At 47.5% G+C, this 18,509-nt stretch overlaps 1 protein-coding gene across 2 annotated transcripts; it reads right to left on the reverse strand.

The window, feature by feature from the left end:
• Window positions 1-2,674: 2,674 nt before the first annotated feature.
• Window positions 2,675-18,354, reverse strand: CLCN6 (Cl-/H+ antiporter 6). 2 transcript variants are annotated; one of them, XM_086476020.1, is made up of 23 exons: window positions 18,271-18,354; window positions 17,328-17,387; window positions 16,223-16,288; window positions 15,604-15,669; window positions 14,839-14,905; window positions 14,318-14,424; window positions 13,952-14,078; window positions 13,273-13,340; window positions 13,106-13,164; window positions 12,316-12,448; window positions 11,285-11,398; window positions 10,857-11,023; window positions 9,808-9,934; window positions 9,322-9,448; window positions 8,825-8,978; window positions 8,565-8,724; window positions 8,313-8,419; window positions 7,519-7,705; window positions 6,727-6,884; window positions 5,736-5,892; window positions 4,907-5,014; window positions 4,124-4,249; window positions 2,675-2,772 (listed from the first exon to the last, which is right to left on the reverse strand). In XM_086476020.1, the coding sequence occupies exons 1-23, from the start codon at window positions 18,352-18,354 to the stop codon at window positions 2,692-2,694; spliced, it is 2,610 nt and encodes an 869-aa protein (XP_086332146.1). In that variant the 3' UTR covers window positions 2,675-2,691. The 2 variants fall into 2 exon arrangements, with proteins under 2 accessions (XP_086332146.1, XP_086332147.1); XM_086476021.1 differs by lacking the exon at window positions 16,223-16,288.
• Between the last annotated feature and the right edge of the window lie 155 nt (window positions 18,355-18,509).

The following is an 18,509-nucleotide window of genomic DNA, read 5'->3' on the forward strand; positions in this document are numbered from 1 at the left end:
TGGAGCTTTGTGGGATAGCTCAGTGCAAGACCTCAGGGAACACAGGCATTTTAGAAATCATCCACAGACACTATCCAGAGAGAACAAACATCCTTACTCTACTTACAGGGAAAGAACTTACATCCAGAGCAGTAGCCGATGCAAACTCATACACTCTAAGGAACACGCCACACCTGTCCGAGCTAAGGAGTCCAGGTTGATGGCATGAGATGGACACTGTCCGTAGGAAAACACCTTCGCTTTATTCTTGGAAGTTTAAGAGCTTGCATGCCTTACTTGAAACGGAGCCAGGATACTCAGAGGCCAGCAAAACTGTTCTAGTGGAGACCAGAGCTGTTGCTGCAAGTTCCACAGTAAAAAAGGGAAAAGAACTAACATATTCCCTGCTCTTTAGATAGGTCACTTCCAAGCAGCCCTGGGAAGTGGCCATAGTTAACAAAGTGTCCTGGGACACACAGAGCTTCCTTTGCAACAACTGCCATTGCATGTACCACAGCCCGCTCTCTCCTTTGTGGAAAAGGTCTAAATTCATTCTGGAAAACAAAGATCTGTCTGTCCTCTCTTAATAAGGCAGCAGGTGGGAAAGAACACTAAGTGGAAAAAAAGCCTACAGATGTCAATGAAGAGGAATAAAAACTAAAATCTAAGTGTTTACAACCAGCTTCGCTAAAACCAAACTTTCCAGCTGAGCCATGCCACACACTGTATGACAGGGACAAATTCTACCCTAAAATTTGGCCTCAGGAACCACCTGTAACACCAAGTTTTCTCTCATCTGCCAGACAAAATTCAAGAGCCTCCCATGAGTTAGCTGTCTTTATTGCAAGCACAGCCCGAGAATACATCTGTCCACCAACTACCAAGACTGCAAAGACTCCATGAACATCCGAGAGGCCCAGTGACTTAAAGAGCCCTACATCAAGACCATGGCTGGTGACCTGGGCACAAAACCTCCGCCTGACCCTAACTGTACGAGGGCTCAGCAGACAGCAGTTTGCCCTGGAACAATCAGCTTCCCCAAAATCAGTTAAAGAGGCTGTTTTAAGAGATTTAGTGTTTTGATACATGTAAGGAAAGGCTTAGTCAGGAAATTCTTCGCTATAGATGAGTTCCTGAATTCAGAATACAATAATGTCCGATTTCTTTCTGCCACAACTCTCATCTAGCTAGCGCCTTATGGCAGACAACAGGTTAACTGGAGTGCTCAGAGTCTGTGTAGAAGCTTTTCTGGGATACATTCCCCATGTTACTTGGCTCAGTCTCTTGGCTGAGAGAATGCTCTGTGCTTTATCAAGCCAATCAGCTCTGCAGCCCCTGGAGGCACAATGCTGGCTTCCCACTGAGGGTTATCTGTATGCAAAACTCAGGAGGGCAGGTGCCTGCTGGAACAATACAGGTGCTGGCCAGGATGGTACCTGCTAAAGCAGTGAACTGGCTGCAACTGGCTTCTAAGTGCTGATTTTACCCTTATTCAGCAGTTGCAAACACTATCCCAAGCATTTTTAGAACAGAGACAGCTCCACTTATCACCCTGCAGCAGATCTTCCCTGTTAGACACCAGCACCAAGTATCCCTCCTGTACAGCAGCCTGAAGTTACACCAGCTCCTCTCATGACACAGAGACAATTCAACCAAGCCCAGAGACAAGGTATCAGTTCTATTTGCCTCCAAAAAGCAATACTTCACCATGCTCTGAGGATGTGGGGTTCCCTGGTCTATAACCCTAGCTGGAAAGGTGTCCCAGGCTCTCACCGTTGGATCAGTACAAGGACAAAGTGCCTACAAATGCCAAGAAATGCAGGAGTGTCAGGGTAGTGACAAAGTATAGCGCCACAAAGTGCCTTAGAAGGGTCTCTTACAGGGAGATAATAGCCACAGCTAACAGGGAAAGAGATCTCCCTTCTCTGAGATGCTCTGCAAATGTATTAAATATTTATAATCTCAAACATTAACTGGAATTGAACTGTTTTGAACTCTTGGTTTGCTGAGCTGCTCTCAAAAACATCACAACAGGGACACTTCCCCATGAAAGAAGGAGAGAAATTAGGAACAAATGAAGCCAGAGTGGAAAAACATGGGCAACCAGGAGCACCGGCAAAGAGAGGTGTATTTCCAAAGAGTTGGATTTTTTTAATACTGCTTTTGAGAAAAGCCATCCTCCAGAGCAGCTATTTGATAACTGCAAACTTCAACATCTCCTCTCAGCCTTGACAGCGACCCCCTTCTCACGCTAATAAGGCAACAGTTGCAGGATCAAGGGAGGAAGAGGAAAAGGGAGACGTACAGAAGGGCAGGGAAAAGATGCTGCAGTTCTCTGCACAGGACACAGTGGAGCTAGATGGTTCTTTTTCCTAACCCTTAAAAAAACCCCAAACCAAAACAAAGTAGCAGAACAGTCAGTGTCAGGACAACATCTGATGAAAGGAGACAACTGGGGCACAGGAAAAGAAAAAACCTGGCTCAAGAGTGGTCAAACCAAGTGCCTGAGCCCAATCAACAGCTCTGGGCTCAGGCAGCTCCTCTAATTCTCTGGCTAGCAAGATGTTTTCCAGCTCCCCAGGCTTGATATGCACGTGAGAAGCCAAACAGCAAGTCTTGGGCCTTGTGGGGTCCAAGCAGAATGCGAGCGCGTGTGCAGGCTTGGAAGAGGGAGGTAGCCACACCGACAGTGGGGCAGGGTGGGCAGGTGCATCAAATGGTCTGATAGTGTTGTCTCAGTCTTGCCTGCAGAAATTCGTGGGTCAGGTTGTGCCGAGTGATTATCCCAACAATCTAAAAGAGGAAAAAAGATACAAGTCAGTATCACAGATGTGCCATTACGAGACGTGCATGGTAGAGATGTTGATCTTTCCAACCCCCAAGAGGAGGGAACCTGCAAGCAGTTCTTGACCCATGCTGAGTTAGAGTGGGTTCGAGTTCAAATCTCTCCAAAACAAAGCCCCTCCCTCTCCCAGCACTTATCTACAGGCAAGACACTGCTTTAGCTACACCCAAACAGACAGCCTAACTGCTGCTATCATGTCTGGAGACAGCAGTCGTTAACCCTGACTAGGAAGGGAAATCCTGTCCATGTTAGGCAGCATACAGATGTAACTAAATCCTTTGGAAAGGGAAAACTGTAATTGGAAGTAACAAAGCTGTCTCTTAGGGCTTATTCAAAGCCATTTCTGGTATCCCACATGACACAACTGCAGTTTGCTGTATCAGGTATGTTCTAGGAAGCTCTAAAGACCGAAACAGAGAAATGATAAAGAGTAGCTCGGTGGTGGCTGCACACTGGCCATCACTAGCTGGCAGGTCACAAAAGGGAACCTCTCCCAGCCTGCTGAGGGAACAAACCACATGTTTCAGCTGATGAAACACCTCAGTGATTTTAAATATTGAAAGAGTTTAGAACTACACTGATCTCTAGTACTGCAAGAGCATCTTCTGTTAAACATGGAACGAATCAACATGTCTTGCTTTCAACCAGCAGTCTCTGCAGAGTAGCTATTGGGAACCCCAAGAGGCAGAAAAAGCACTGCTGTCTCATTGGGACAGACCAATTCAGGCTTAAGGGAAATAGTTTCTCATTATGTTTACAGGAAGTTACTGACACCTACTGACTATTCCTGATCATTGTAGATGGCAAAGAGACAAGTACAGTGAATCAAGCACAAATCATTCAAAGACTCCTTTATTTTGCTGCTCCTATGAGCACGAACAGAATGCAAGTTCCCTTCCAGCAGAAAAACCTCCTGCCCCAACACACAGGAAATTCTGCTCTTGGCCTTGAATAAAGCTGTCAAAGTGGAAGCCAAATTAGTGGCCCCTGATGAGCTCAAGGCCTCTCAACAGGTACAAGACGGTAAGAGCTTCCACATGCTGCCAACCCGAGACAGGAGAGAGGCTGCATGTCCTGCCCTTTGCAGGGAAAGCAGGAAGCAGGCCTGGGCACAGCAGATAGTAACAAAGTCCCAGTAATCAACAATGCTTCAGGGCCTTAAGAAGATCCCATTCTGACCTCTTTAAAGCATTTTTGTTTGACGTTAAGAGATTTTAATTCTCCCAAAAGTGGAAAGCGTTGCAAAAAACCACAGTGGCTTCCTTGCTCAGCCAAGACACAGTGGAGATAAGGACTCACCTCTCCAACTGCGTTCACAACCGGTAAATGTCTGAGTCCCATTGTCCTGAACAGGTTGAAGACTTGTGACACATGCATATTTGGAGAGACAGCAAAGGGTGACGGGTTCATGTATGGGGTGACATCCTAAGAAAGAAAAACTGTATTATTTACAAGAGGCATTTTCACTGTCTCTGGGAATCACTAACAAGTAATTCCTACAAGTCCTCCAATGCACTGATCTCTGGACAGGGTATTGGACTGTGGGCATCTTCATTTCTCCATAAATACGAAATTATTTCAGGAACCTGAATTTGTCGGTTTGTTTGAACACTGCAACCCACGATCTTAAGAGCCCAATGCTGCAGAAAGCCTCTGAGCCAGGTAAATGCAGGCCCATGAAAATAAGAATGGCTTTTAAAAAAGCACTTTGGCCTCCACAGCAATGTTCCTGTCACAAAGACAATGACGGGCCTGCCACTGACTGAGCTGCCAGCACACAGAGTTCCAAACAGATCTAAGCAGTTTGCCTGTCCAATCTCACTCAGGCAGGAGTCTAATCTAAAGGAAGTTAAACTAGACAGGCAGCGTCTTATTCTGAAAGCAAAGCACACGCGTGACGTTCCCTCACAGCAGGTATGAGGATTGATTTCCACGTGCAGGCAAGGCTGACCAAACACATGAGAAGTACAGGATGTTGGTCACTGCCCCCAAGGGTGCACTTAAACATGCTCTCAGCCTTTTTTAAAGGACAGTCCTAAACATAGATCAGAAAACACTGCCACGCTGCAGTGCATCTCTTACCACTATCATGCGAGGGTTCAGCAACGTGAGGTCCAGGTCATGGATATCTGGGTAGCGGGGGTAATCCTCTGACATCTCTGCATGGGACAGACGAGGCTGACTTGCACTCTACAATTAAAACAAATCCCACTGAACCGATGTGTCACCATCCCAGGCAGTACATGGGCCGCAAGCAGCGCAGCAAATATGCCTCCCAACCGCCCACCCAGATCTCCTCCTCCTCTCACGCCCATACACAGAACTTCTGCAGAGGCACTCCGAGCAGCTCCTCTCAGAATGCAGCAGTGCAAGCCCAAACCTACACAGGCACTTAGCTGAGAGCGCACCAGATCTGCTCTCCAACCTCGGACAGAGTGTAGACTCAACACTGGAGGGCAGCAACAAATCGGCCTCGTGGAAGACGGGCCTCAAACAAGTGCTCCCACTGATCTCAGTGATACAGCTGACACTCCTCTGGTAAGACCTTGGCACGCAGCAGTAAAAACACACGTATACACTGCTGGTTGCTCTATCTCTGCTTAATGTCTGCCCTCCATTCGCCCTTTCTGACAGGACTGCACCTTTATACAAACGGGTCTGTTGGTTTATTTTTTTAAATAGCTGCTGTCCTCTTTTCCTGGGGATACTCAAACAGAAATTCAATTCTCTTTATTCTAGAGCTGCAAGGGAGAATCCACATTACCCCTCTGCAGCTTTTAAAACTCGGATGCATTCCTTAAAGTGTAAAAAAAGGTAAATTCTTTTTGGCGGCCCATAAATACTGTTCCCAGCCTTCTCAGCTGAGAGGGTAGGGATGTCTCTGCTACAATCCCTCATTAGGAAGACTCACCGACTGGGTCTCAGAGTAACAAACACCCCTGACAAGCAGGGTGACCAGCTGTGAGCGCAAGATCAAGCCATGGAAGGTCAAAGGTCTGAAGCGCTCCTCCATGGTCCACTCTTCACTGGGAGACTGGTCAGGGTACAGGTTGGGGTAGGGAGTGTATCTGTGAAAGATTTAACACGACATGTTATGAGCTGCCTGAACTTAAGGAAAGACACATACCCTCGTCCCCAAAACAAAACCAGCTATTTCAGTTCTTTGCAACCTTCTGAACATTTCAAGGACTCTTACTAGAGATAAGCAAGTGTTTTCTCCACCAAACGAAATAGCAAAGAGAGGTCAAGAACTATTACCACCGACAGAGTATGACAACAGCAGCAGAATGGAGACAGTCTCCTAACTCTCAATTTTAAATCACTTGCTACTAAAGCAATTGTTAGTGCTAAATTATTCAGATTGTAATAAAATCTGAAGCATCTGGCAAAACATCAGGCTCAGGACTCCACTCACAAAGTCACAATCACTAGGTTAGAAACGGATTCACTAGACTGAGCTTCTGCTTGGAAGCAACTGCAATACGAGCCTAGTCATTCAGCCCAGTTACCAGAAAGGTGGTACCAGTATTATGGCACCGGGTCACTAGCTTCTCTCTTGGGAGAAGTGAGCTTTGCCGAGTTTTTGCAGACAAGAGGGCACTGATTTCTACAGACAAGACATTTCCCCAGGTGTTCCATCCTCTCCAGGAAGTATTTCTGGATAGGTGTTTGAAGGAAAGTTCACAGGTTGGACACCATCAAGCCATTAGCCTAGGACCTGGTCACAGGTGTGAGCCCCAGCACTGGCTGATGAGACCTGACAAGTCACCTCCCCTAAAACACGGACACTAGCACTGTTCCCTCTGACATGTGGAATGACGGGGCCTGTATGAAGCACCACAACACATCTCAACATATGGAAACACCCTGTTTCCAGATGTCTGTGCCTACCCGGATCTCACCTTCTCTCTAGCATCTGTTGCAGCAGATCCTCCTTTTCTGGTGGCTCCTCCGTTGCTATGTGCTCATCACACATGTTACGCAGTTCACTTGAAGGGTAGGATTTCATAGACTGACTACGCCTGCGCTGCTCTCCGGCTCGGGTGAGGATGCTGGATTTCTGGATAGAGAAAACAATTTTCAGATATTCACTAAGCAGGTCAACAGTTATCTAAGAGCGACTATGAACTATTTGATCGTAGCTTCATGTCACCAGATAAGGTGTTCCTTAGTCAGGGCTGCTGCAGTACCTGTAAGAATAGCCAATAGGACTGTACTCTCTCTGGACAGAGAACCTGGAGTTTAGGAACTTGGGCACCTTTTTTTGCTAGAGCACAAGTATGCCACAAGCACGTTCATTATTCATTCTGACCTTAAATTTTAATTTTCCCAAGGGACTAAAGCATCTACTCCACTCCCCTCCTACAAACGAGAGAAGCATTTAGGCATCTACTACTGATCTCAATGTTGGGTTCAGTACTTCAGTGCCAAATGCAAACTTTTCCCATGTCTATTCTAAACAGGTTACCTAGTCCTCTTAACTTTTACATCTAGAAATGCAGCCCACTCTTCTGCCCTTACCATGGCCCAGAGAATGGAATGAAATTGAGTCTTTGAAAATTCTGTATTGCAGTAGGTGTTTATCTCTGACCTGAATTCTACACAGACAAAAGCCTAGATAACAAAAGAAAGGGCCTTCCACCTGCAAAACAAAGCTCTTTACCCTTCAACTTACCAAACAAGCAACTTTTTACCTTGAATTTGATGTTGTTACTTATCAGCTGATTTCCCTTCATGAACTCCCTCTCATTGCCCCGGTTCTCAGTCACTACAGGGAAGGCGTGATGGACAGTTGTGCGCAGGATGCTAACAAGGGACTGGATCCTGGTGTGTGGGTAGACGTATGTCAAGTTGGGTTCCATGATGTCGCTGGCTCGTAGTCTGAGGAAACAGAAATCCAAGATTCCTGCGTGCATCACGTCAGCGACAGAAGGCTGGTGATGGACAAACAAGGAAACAAGCCAGCCCCAGAACGAGATCCTGAAGGAGCCTGCTGCAGTTTAGCTCTGCCAGCTCCCTGTACCTGCGTGCTCATCTTCCCGGTGCTATTAGCAGTGCCAGCACAATAGATTTTTGTTGTTGTTTTCAACATAACATTGCATCAATGACGCACTATAGGCAAGGAAAAAGGTTCCAACTTATAACATAGAAAGTGTTTAAACACTACTGGGAAAAGACGACAGGTGGGAAGAAGATGAAATTCTGCAAGAAGCGAAATCCAATGGAACATTTCCACGGAGTTCTTGCTGAACCTCACAAATCTGCTCCTCAGATCTCCACCTGGCCAGCCCTCCTCAGAAAAGGCTCCAGCACCTCTCTCCTGCCACAGGCCTGATGCACGACTCAATTCCTCTCACAGCTGCTCCTCTCAGAGCAGCCAGGTTTGTTGGAGATGAAACATCATCCCCCTGCATTACAGCATTCCTTTCTGAGCAAGAACCCTACCACAGACTCTAACCCACAGCCCTGCCAAGAGGAGCAGCCTTACTTATCCATTTCCACCTCTGTTTCCCACTCCAGAAGAGGCACTCCTCGCAAGTTCACATGGATGTCGTAGATGCCTTTGTTGAAAAAGTCTCCTGTCCATTTGGCTACCTGCAGAGCAAACGGAAGGTCTACTGAGTTGTTGTTCCAAGTACGAGACTCCTTGGCTTATCACAGCCCTGGAAGGAACAGAGAGTTGGGGCTGGCAGATGTTCAAGCAGTGTGCAAGAAGCCAGAGCGAGGACCCTGCACTCACCATGAGGGTGATCATTATTGGGAGCCCATAGGTGATCTCGTTGGTGGATTCAATTAGGATGACAGTCAGGCTAATTGTCATGCGGACCACTCCTCCCAGGAATGCCGCTGCCCCAATCAGTGCAAAGGTTCCCGAGTAGATGTGATCCAGGCCAATGTAGCTAGGGCGAAACACAGAGCCCCCAGGTCAGAAGAACGAGACTGAGAGCTCAGCGTGCGTCTGCAGCACCTCTCTCGCACACGTACGCACACTCAATGCACCTTTTGAGGAGGTTGGCGACCAGGCGTCCGAAGGCAGCCCCACAAAGCAGTGATGGCACAAAAAGACCACTGGGCACAGAGATCCCATATGTCCAGCAGGAGAGTAAGAAATAGAGAAGGAAGAACAAGGACAGTGTGACTGGGCTGAAAGTACCTGCAACACAAGAAGAATCATGACTAAAGGGGCACAGGTCTGTCGGACCAAGACAGTAGTGTTGCACCATCCACCCCTCAGCTCACAGCAGGCTCATTTCACATCAGCTACTTAGTCTCCCAGTCCACACACACATGAAAACAATGAATAAATGAAAAAGAGAGGAAAAGCAGGCCTTTCTTCCCATGGAGGAGGCTTTCACCTGTTGTACTAGCAGGATCCCAGAGCTATGAATGCCCTGAGGATGCTTTCAGCCTTGTGGTTCTTATGACAAGGCTGTTTCAAGCAAGATGAAGCTCTGAAGCCTAAGTGCAGGATGAGGCACTGTCTCCTAGGTACTCACCGTCCTGGTGGAAAAGCTGCAAGATAGCTGACTCCTGAGGGTTGAAAAAGAGTGTGGCCATGTCATTGTAGGTTTCATTTGGGCAGAAAAAAGTTTTGATGCTTGAATTCACATCCTCTGACATACCCTAATGCAGGACACAAAAGACACTAACAGTTAAAATCCACTCTCTCCTACATTAGCCTTTGGGCAGAATGGGAACCCTCCTGTATAGGGCTGACAGCTCACACTTTGGGAAGTTCAGAGCAAACATCAGCAGCAGAGACGGGGCCTGCAGCATCAATTCACAGCCAGAGCTGCTTTGCCAAAGTACGAAAGCACAAAGGGTAGCTTTCATTACGACCCTAACCTCCTGCAACTGTCCACAGGCTTTCACTGAAGTTCTGTTATGTACTGCATGCTGTCAAAGCCTCATTATGTGCCTGTGCTTCTCTGGAGGGTGAACAATATGATCAGGACATATGATCTCCACATAAGATGCCTCACCTGCAGGCTCAGAGTATCATTGCCACTATGACTGGTGGAAGACTTCTGCCGGCATTCCCCCAGAACCATGGAGGCTACAAAGACCACGACTGTGGTAGTCAACGACACCAGCAGGCTCTCCAAGACTCTGCAAGTACACAATAGAAACCATGCACCGAAGCTGCGCTGAGCCCTGTAACCCAGTCCCAGCTCTGCACACAACTTTGATAAGGCTGCAAGAAGCAGTAGTCACCACAGCTTAAGATCAGAAGCAGGGGGCTCTGCAAGTCAAGCTGAACTATGACTTAGTTGCCAGGGACTGAGTTAGCTCCCGTTTTTAATCACCCACCCCAAAAAGGAGCTATTTCTGCCCAGAGAACACACAACAGTCACTTATAGAAAGCCACAGGGAAGGGTTCAATGAGGAGGCTGTTCACACGGAAATGATGTTCTGTAGGTCCTTACACGGTAAAAGGCTAGACAGGACTAGACAGGTTGATGCATAGTCTCTCAATCTCCCTTTTAACTGCTGAAATATCCTTCTTTTTTTAAAACCTGGGCTTCTTAGGTAGGAAGTGTCTAGAGCAAACAAACGGCTATTTCCAGAATTACATGGCAGTTCCCTCTCTGAATATCACAGATATTAGCTCGGTTCTGAATTTAATTAACCAAGTAGTTTAATATTTTTTTTTTTAAAAAAAGAGTGGGATCAGCTATTCCTCCCACATTTGTTTGGAGAAGACAAAAAAAAAAAATACGGCATGGAGACAAAGCTCCGGTTTGTTCAGCTGTAGCCTTTATTATAAAGAGCTCCCTTCACGGCCCTCGTAACGGGGGTTGCAGCTCTCTCTGTACCACCAGAGTAATCACAAAAATGCACAGGGACTGTAACATCAGGTTTCTGGTGATGACTTTTAAGTCCTACGGAGGCTTTGTTTTGCGATTTCAAAAAGAATAGGTCTGGGATTTACTCCAGTCCCACTCACTGGGTCTTCTAGATTGATGCTTTTGTTTTGAGACACTGAACACAGATCAGAGATCCTGCACAAACTCAAAGAGAGCACGAATACCTGACCAGCTTTGGCTTGGGATGCACATTCCGCATGCGGTACTTCGCAAGTCTCTTGTTCAGGCAGTTGAAGGTGGCTCCGAGAAGGCCTCCTACAATCCCCATCAGAATGAAGAAGCCCAAGTCCACAGCCGTCCAGAGGTGGCATTTCTTATCAGACTCAGAGCACTACATGCAGAAAAGGATTTAAAAAAGCACATTACAGTAGTTGCTGCAATTTCCTGCCAATGCTTCTGTCTCCACAGCAGGAGACTTTCAGCAGCTATAACCAAAGGGGAACAATTCTGTCTTAGGCTGCCAATGTATTGCAGCTAAATAGCAACTGTCCTTCACTGAAATACAAGCACGTGTCAAAAAAACCACAGAAAAATACCCACTGAACTGACAAGAGACTGGCATGGGATGAGAAATAACAGCACTAAATCTTACCTTAAACTCCCCAAAGTTCAGCAGCCCAGGAAGCTGGAAAGATCCCCAACTTCCAAACTGAATCCCAGAGCGGAAAAAATTCAGAGTGAAGGTGGCAGCCATGGAACAGAACAGCTGAGAAAGTACAAAAAAAAATAAAAAAGGAAGTAAAGACTCCCAAAATTACGATTGACATAGTCAGCTCTTCCTTGAGATTTATGCCAGGGCAAGGGAACCTCAGAGCCTTCTCAGGCTTAAGGAAAATAATCCACTAAGGTTTAACACCCATTCCCTCCTGCAAAAGAGAGCAGGGCTAGAATGAACGACTATAATCATCCAATTTGGTTTCCCACACAAAAAGTTAGGAATTTCACCTAGTAATTCTTGCAGGGAAAGCTCTTTTTAATTTTTTTCCAGATATGCTAATTTGCAGTTGCAAATCAATTACAAGAGACTAACACAGTTTGTTTAGAGTTGGAATTGAGGTCTTCATTGGCTCTAAGAGAGTCGCTATCTTGGCAAATCCCCTGGCTCCTTTTATCGTTTCTGAGAAGAAGCAGACTAACCAAATCCCATGAACAGGACATTTGACATAAGAAATGCCAAAAGCATCACGAAACCCATTACGTTTTTAGTGTACTGTCAACTTCAGGAAAGTAGACATTACAGGCAGAGAAATCAACAACCTGAAGGCATAGGGCATTGCTGCAATACAGTTCCCCAAGGCAGAGAAAAGTAAAAAGAAATCCAGCAACTGCCTACTCTGTCTGCTCCCAACGGATCAGACAGCAAAGAGCCCAGGCACAAAAGCCCCTTCTCCCAGGTACACTAAGTCTGCTGCCCCACAGAGTTGTCCCTTAGTTCCAGATAGTACCAGACTCATCCCTGCCCTTGACTCTAGTAACTCTGGAGCACTGATAGAGCAGGCAATCTCTCTCTGGCCAGGAAAGCTCAGGAGGAGACAGGATAATCTAAATGCCCTCATGGACAAGCCCCCCCAAAGGTGCAGCTCAAGGAAGACACACACAGAAAGAGCTGGAGGCATTACTCACCACTTTCCATGTAAGTCCTTGGTTCCAGAAAGAGGAACCTTCTTCCAAGCTGAAAAGAGTGCCCCCAATTGGGGCTCCAAAGGCAGCTGCAACCCCTGCAGCAGCTCCAGCAGATACAAAATCCCTTTTATCCCTGAAATGAAGAGGAAAACAATCTCAGTTTAGCAAAGTAGAGCTCTGGATGTGTTTAGGTTCTGTAAAGTAAGAGACCATTCCCATTTATGGACATATCCCAGGGATACAGGAATGACACCTGGAAAAAGTGCTGGCCATGGCAGTCAACCCCATTTATTCAGTAAGTCACTGCAGCATCATGCTCTTTCTCTAGAGCACCAACACAGAGCAAAACTCTAGCACTACACAACTGCCCAATATATGAGGAACCATTCCAAACCGTGAGACTCCAACATCACTTGAAAGAAGTACAGAGAGGGAAGGGCAAGATTTTGTTCACATTCAGGTGAACCAGCCTCCTCTGTAGTATATCTTGGTCGTAAGTGGTAAGTAACCGAGCTTGTTCCCAACAATGAACCCATTTAACCATTCAGATTAAAGGTTTTAAAGGGCTGGAGAATTGCTGAGTAGCACAAAAGAACATCAATGAACATGGAGACCACAGCAGCATGGAAGAGTCAAGTCCTAGTGTTGTCTTGCTGCAGAATGAAACTGCAGGACACTAGGGAGAAACTGAAAAAACAACTAGTTGATTCATCCCAGCCCGCCACCCTTCTCCCAAGGAAGTCTGCTCACTCATCCTCCTCTCCCCTCCTCCACACCCTGGGTACAGTACCTGTCACTGCGGAAATAGGGAAAGTGAAATTGGATCTTCCTCAAAGAGATGCTCTGGAACTACAAACAAAGTAAAGATTTAGAAACATAGAAGATGGAAACTTACTCCTCACAGCACTCTTAGAAATCAGCGGTGTGACCAGGACAGAGATCCAGACCAGCACTAACCTGTGGCAAACCCGCACCCACGACGGCACCACTGTGAATCATTGGACCCTCCTTCCCGACAAAAAGACCTGGAAAACCAGCACTGATGAGGCAACACACTCCCCCCACAACCCCCCCCCCTTGCTGACAATGTCAAGAGAGATCAGCTCACCACTCCCGTGCCACGGCACAGTCCCCTGTCCCAAGCCTGCAGCTCCTCCCTCTCCCCTCAAGCTGAAGGAAGGGGCTGACCCCTGCCCCCTCAACCCCCCAAACGTTTGTGAAGACTTGCACAGACTTGGCACTCCAAGTGGGTGGAGACATTCAAAGACAGCCATTACAAGACTCTAAACTCTCCGAGCTACTCTGTCCTGCTGCCTAGAACACAGCCTCCTTCAGGCTGCTCTAGACAACGTGTTCTGGAGAATTCTCAGGTCTCCCTTTTGGATTGAGGCACAAAGAGTCACTTCTGACTAGCCCACCCAGAAAAGTACCTGTTCCCCCAACAGTCCAGATCCCTCTGTCTATTTTCTACTCTACGTATGCATTCAGGGCTCATGACTCTGCTCCAGCTCATCAAAATCATTTTACTGGAAAGGCAGGAGAAGCCTTTTGTGCCCTGTGTACAGAAGGGACAGCGTTTTTCCCCCTTCACTGATTCCTTACCCCAAGACAATCAATACACCACAGCCCTGCTTACCTCCTGCCACACTGAAGAGCACTCCCATAGCTTTGCACACCACCGTCCGGAGACGCACAACCCCTGGAACCTTTACCCCATTGAGGTAGCACTTAATTTCAGGAATTCCTGATCCAGCTGCTACAGGCTGTAGAAAAGAAACACTGACGCTGTGCTGCATCGATTTCATAGCTGACCAACAATATCTCATCAGAGAGCACAGCAAGGGATCGAGAGACCCTGCTTAGCTAAATCAATTAGCACTGTGAAGCTAGTCTGACATATTGGGGCAGAAAGTGCTTTTGGCTAGAAGGATACTTCATACTCAGGACCTGTGTGAGAGGAAACGGAGGCTGTATAAGCAGCAGCAGTGGACCTAAGTCTTACTTGGATCAGGACCAGAAGACTGGCAAGAAAAACAAAGGTCACATTGAACCCCAGCAGCTCCAGCAAGGACAACGCAAGGCAGCCTTTCTCAGTGCATTCTTCCACCGCTGCAGGGACGGTCAAGGAAAACAACAATGGTCCCCCCACCAACACACAATCATTCGGGACTGTCTGGGGGTCCTACTGGCAGCAGGAGCCAAGCCTGTGCTTCCTAATCCAGTCACAGCAGCTGACACAACACATCAGGAAGACAGGCTTCCTTTTCAGAGCTCAAGACTGAGGTAATAAGGAAGGGAAACCACTCGTTCTTTCAGGATTAGCCTTTGCCTACATACACAATACTGGTAACATCTCTTGTTTTCAAGGGCTGAATTACATAGGCAAGCTGAAAACTTGATTAATCATCAACAACGTGACTGATGGCAGAAGTCTGAGAGTCAGCTGTTCTGAGGAAAATATTGCAACAGAAAGGAAAAGGTCACCTGAGCCTAACAGGAACCCATAGGCTAGGTAAAAGATACAGCTTTGTACCACCCGGAACTTGAGCTGGGTAAAGAGCCGTACGAAGAAATCCACAAAGAGGCCCACCTATGAAAAAGAAGATAGATTTGCCATCAGAAATTAGTACATACAAGTAACAAAGACCGCCCTCTAACTAGTCCTACCAGAAGTATGCACACATGGGAGAACACAGGATGAAGAAGGCAAAAGAAGCATTGTTCAGAGTAAAGTAACTTCGGAAGCTCAGATTTGTTGCCTTCCTTTTCTCACTGGGACAGATCCATCCCAGAACTATTCTTGAAGAGATGCATTTCAGAGTACTAATCTGGTAGCATTTTTTCACACCCACAACATACTTTGGGCTACAAAAGAAAGCTGGTGTTTCACTGAGGCATACAGTCAGCAGAGCTAATTTCCAAACACTCTACAGAAAGCACATGCAGTGATGCTACTCTGCCAAACATAAAAAAATACAGTTCAACTGTAAATTGGCATCCTTTTCTATTAAGTGCTCACTTTAGACAAGTTTTCCCTCACGCAGAATTAAAGGATTTGCCAGAATATTTGCAAAGAAAGCACAGCAAGTTCTAGAAGAAAAAGAAGGCTTCCTGGAAAATAATTTAGCAACGACGTGCTATAGTTCCTAAAAGATAACTCCAGCTACTAAGCTCTCCACTTCATAGAAGAGAATGTTTCCTCCTCTTTACTCTTCAGCCACTGACTTCTAAATTATTCCTGCTTAGTCTCCCAAATTTTCCTCATTCCCCAAACAGCATGACCCTTACCAGTCCTGTGCAGACTCCAATAGCAAAAACCATCACCCACTTCACTGCTTCGTATCTCTGGGCTTTCTGCTTAGGAAGAGGATAAAAACAAAGAAGCCGCCAAGTCAAAGCAACACAGAAATGAGGATCAGAAAAAGGCAGTTTTGGGCTCCATAGCTTAATTACAGCTAGAGTGATAAACCAACAGAAGATGGTGATAACAGCAAACTGAAAATAGGGAACTGAAAGTGCTGAACATCTTGCTCACTTTAAACCTGAGGATGAGAACAGATGCTGGGAGCTATAATCTCTGCACACATTTTTATTCTTTTCATGGAAAAATCAAAAGAGTACAATAAAAAAAAAAAAACACAAAAAAACCCAACACAAAACTTCCTGTACTGGAGTGTATTTAGAACCACAGACCAGTTTGGGTTGGAACTTTAAAGACCATCTTGTTCCAACCCCCCTGCCATGGCAGGGACACCTTCCACTAGACCAGGTTGCTCCAAGCCCCATCCGGCCTGGCCTTGAACACTGCCAGGGAGGGGGCAGCCACAGCTTCTCTGGGCAAATTTCTCTGGGCAATTTCCACAGTTTTAGCTCTCAAGCTAATGAAAAAGAAAGGAAAAGGTCCTACCTTGTTGTCCATGCTCTCCAAAACTTCCAAGTATGGGTCATTGATACAGCGATCGTAATCCAAGCTCTGAAAGAATGCCAAAAGGTCAACTTAAAATAATAGCTCAAATAGATTGTGCAAAAAACTATGTCTAGAAAACCTTGTTAAAGATTACAGAAGGAATTTCTACCCCCACAGTAGATTTTTCAAACAGTAGGAGAAAAAACTCCTGGAAACTTAATTTAAACATTCCCAGCAGAGCCGGACCCTGAGAATCAGGAAGTGAAAGAACAGACCAATTTCACTGCCCAAGCTGAGAGATAGGGAACCAAACAGGAGCACGACTGATTAATACAACTTTAAAGAAGCCACATTGTACAGATTTAGACATTACTTCTTTAAGTGCCTCCAATTTGACAGTGCAGGGGATAACATTCGATCTTTATATTTAACCTTTCACTACAACAAGAACACTAGATAGGAATTCCTCGCCAGATGAACAGCATCAATTCTTAACCTTATCACACCAGCGAGTTTAACAGAGTTGCCCAGTCATACTCACAAACTACCAGTACATCAACTTCACCTTTTCAAGCCAAGCAGTAACAGGCTGAGCTGGCAACACCCACACTGACAACAGCTCTAAATAGCTCAGGGCCACCATACAGACATACAAAACCCAAAAATCTCCTGTAAGAAGCAGCATCTGATAGAGGGGAAGATCTGTTCCAAGCTAGCATGACATCAGAGATGTAAGGCAACAGTAGATTGTAGACCAAGTAGATACAGATGCTTTCTACAGCCATGAGGAAACAAGACCACTGGAGCCTACAAATCCCACATTAAAAAAGAACAACGCAGTAGAATCTGAAAATGAGTTTTCTCAACAAGAATCTGACTTAAGCAGTGGATGCTCAAGCTCTACTCACAGGGCTTTAAGCCAGAAATGTATAATGATGAGGGGCAGCTCTTTACAAGTGCAGCAACTCTTGGTATTTCTGCTGGTGCCAACGCAATCTAACTAGTGGTGCATTCTGAGTGCCTGCCCCATTGCAAACTCAAACAGATCGAAACTTGTCTGCAGTTCTTTCCATATTTCACAAGCTGCTATCAGTTAATTTCCCACCTCATAGTCTTTGCGCGGAAGGATCTCATCCTCCTCTTCATGAGTTTCTCCTAGGATTGTCTGCAAAACAAACAAATGTGGGAAAGGAAAAACATCAGAGGGATGAATGCATGTAGAGGTGTTCATGAACATTGGTAGCAGAGCCAAAATTAGCTAAGGCCTATACCACTATTGCCTATAAAGTCAGACTACGGATATTCAGACTATCACTCACTTTGGTGGAACCGTACAGGGCCTCACCTTAAAGTCTGCCCCTCAGCGAGATTTCACTACGTTACTTCTACGTGGGAGCTCCTCACAGCGAAGTAAAGCTGAGTACTAAACCCACAGCCCAGCTCCCTTCACAGCAACAGGTTACAGGCAAGCACAGCACAAGGCGCTTGCACAGACAGCTTCCCCCTATGCCGGGCTGAGCTCCCGCCAGAGCCACCCACAGCAAGAGGTGCTGTACCCGGAGGAGGAGCGGCAGCGCAGGCTGAGCACCGGCCCCAGGGGCTGGGATACCAGGCCCAGCAAAGCAAACGTTGACAGGGGCACCGGGACAGTGCGGGCCGAGGCATCGCCAGTAACGCCTGGGGTACCGGGCTCAACATGAGGCAAAAGAGCGGGAATGGGCTGAGGCACCGGCTGAGGCACCCGGCCGTGAGGCGCTGGGCCAAGCGCGGGCTGAGGTACCGCGCCCTGAGGCGCCGGCACCAGGGGCGGAGGTACCGGGCCCTGAAGCCCCGGACCGAGCGCGGGCTGCGGCGCCAGCACCTGGGGCGGAGGCACCGGGCCCAGCGCCATAGCAACGTTCAACGCCCCCCACAGCCGCCCGCCCTTAGGCGCTCCCCAGAGCCGGCGCGGCGGCAGGGCGGGGCCGAGCCGAGGCCCGGTGTCGGGGCGCCGCCAGCAGGCACAAGGCCGGTGGCGGCCGGGGTGGGGCGCGGGGCCGCGGCCGTACCAGCTCCTCGGGGGTGCGGCTCTCCCGCTCGCCGCAGCAGCGCGGGCAGCAGCAGCAGCACAGCCCGGACCCGCACCCCGCCATCTTCCGCCGCCGCCGCCGCTGCCGCCCCTTCCCGGCCCCACCCGCCGCGCCGCGCGTGACCCCGCCGCCTCGCCCTGGCCCTGGCCCCGCCCCCGCCGGCGCGGGGCGGGGCGAGGGAGCTGAGGTTGCGGCGCCATGTCGGAGCGATGTCGGCG

The sequence above is a fragment of the Leptosomus discolor genome, chromosome 20 (assembly GCF_034619465.1).
Source record: "Leptosomus discolor isolate bLepDis1 chromosome 20, bLepDis1.hap2, whole genome shotgun sequence".
Classification (NCBI taxonomy): Eukaryota; Metazoa; Chordata; class Aves; order Leptosomiformes; family Leptosomidae; genus Leptosomus; species Leptosomus discolor.

Excerpts from the sequence above, each read along its gene's own strand:
- CLCN6 (XM_086476020.1), bottom strand. The coding sequence starts at position 18,354 with ATGGCGGGGTGCGGGTCCGGGCTGTGCTGCTGCTGCTGCCCGCGCTGC. Across the intron at positions 8,979-9,321 it reads GCAGCTTTTCCACCAGGACG|GTACTTTCAGCCCAGTCACA; the intron begins GTGAGTACCTAG and ends CTTGTGTTGCAG. Across the intron at positions 5,015-5,735 it reads GTTACTCTGAGACCCAGTCG|AGTGCAAGTCAGCCTCGTCT; the intron begins GTGAGTCTTCCT and ends TTTTAATTGTAG.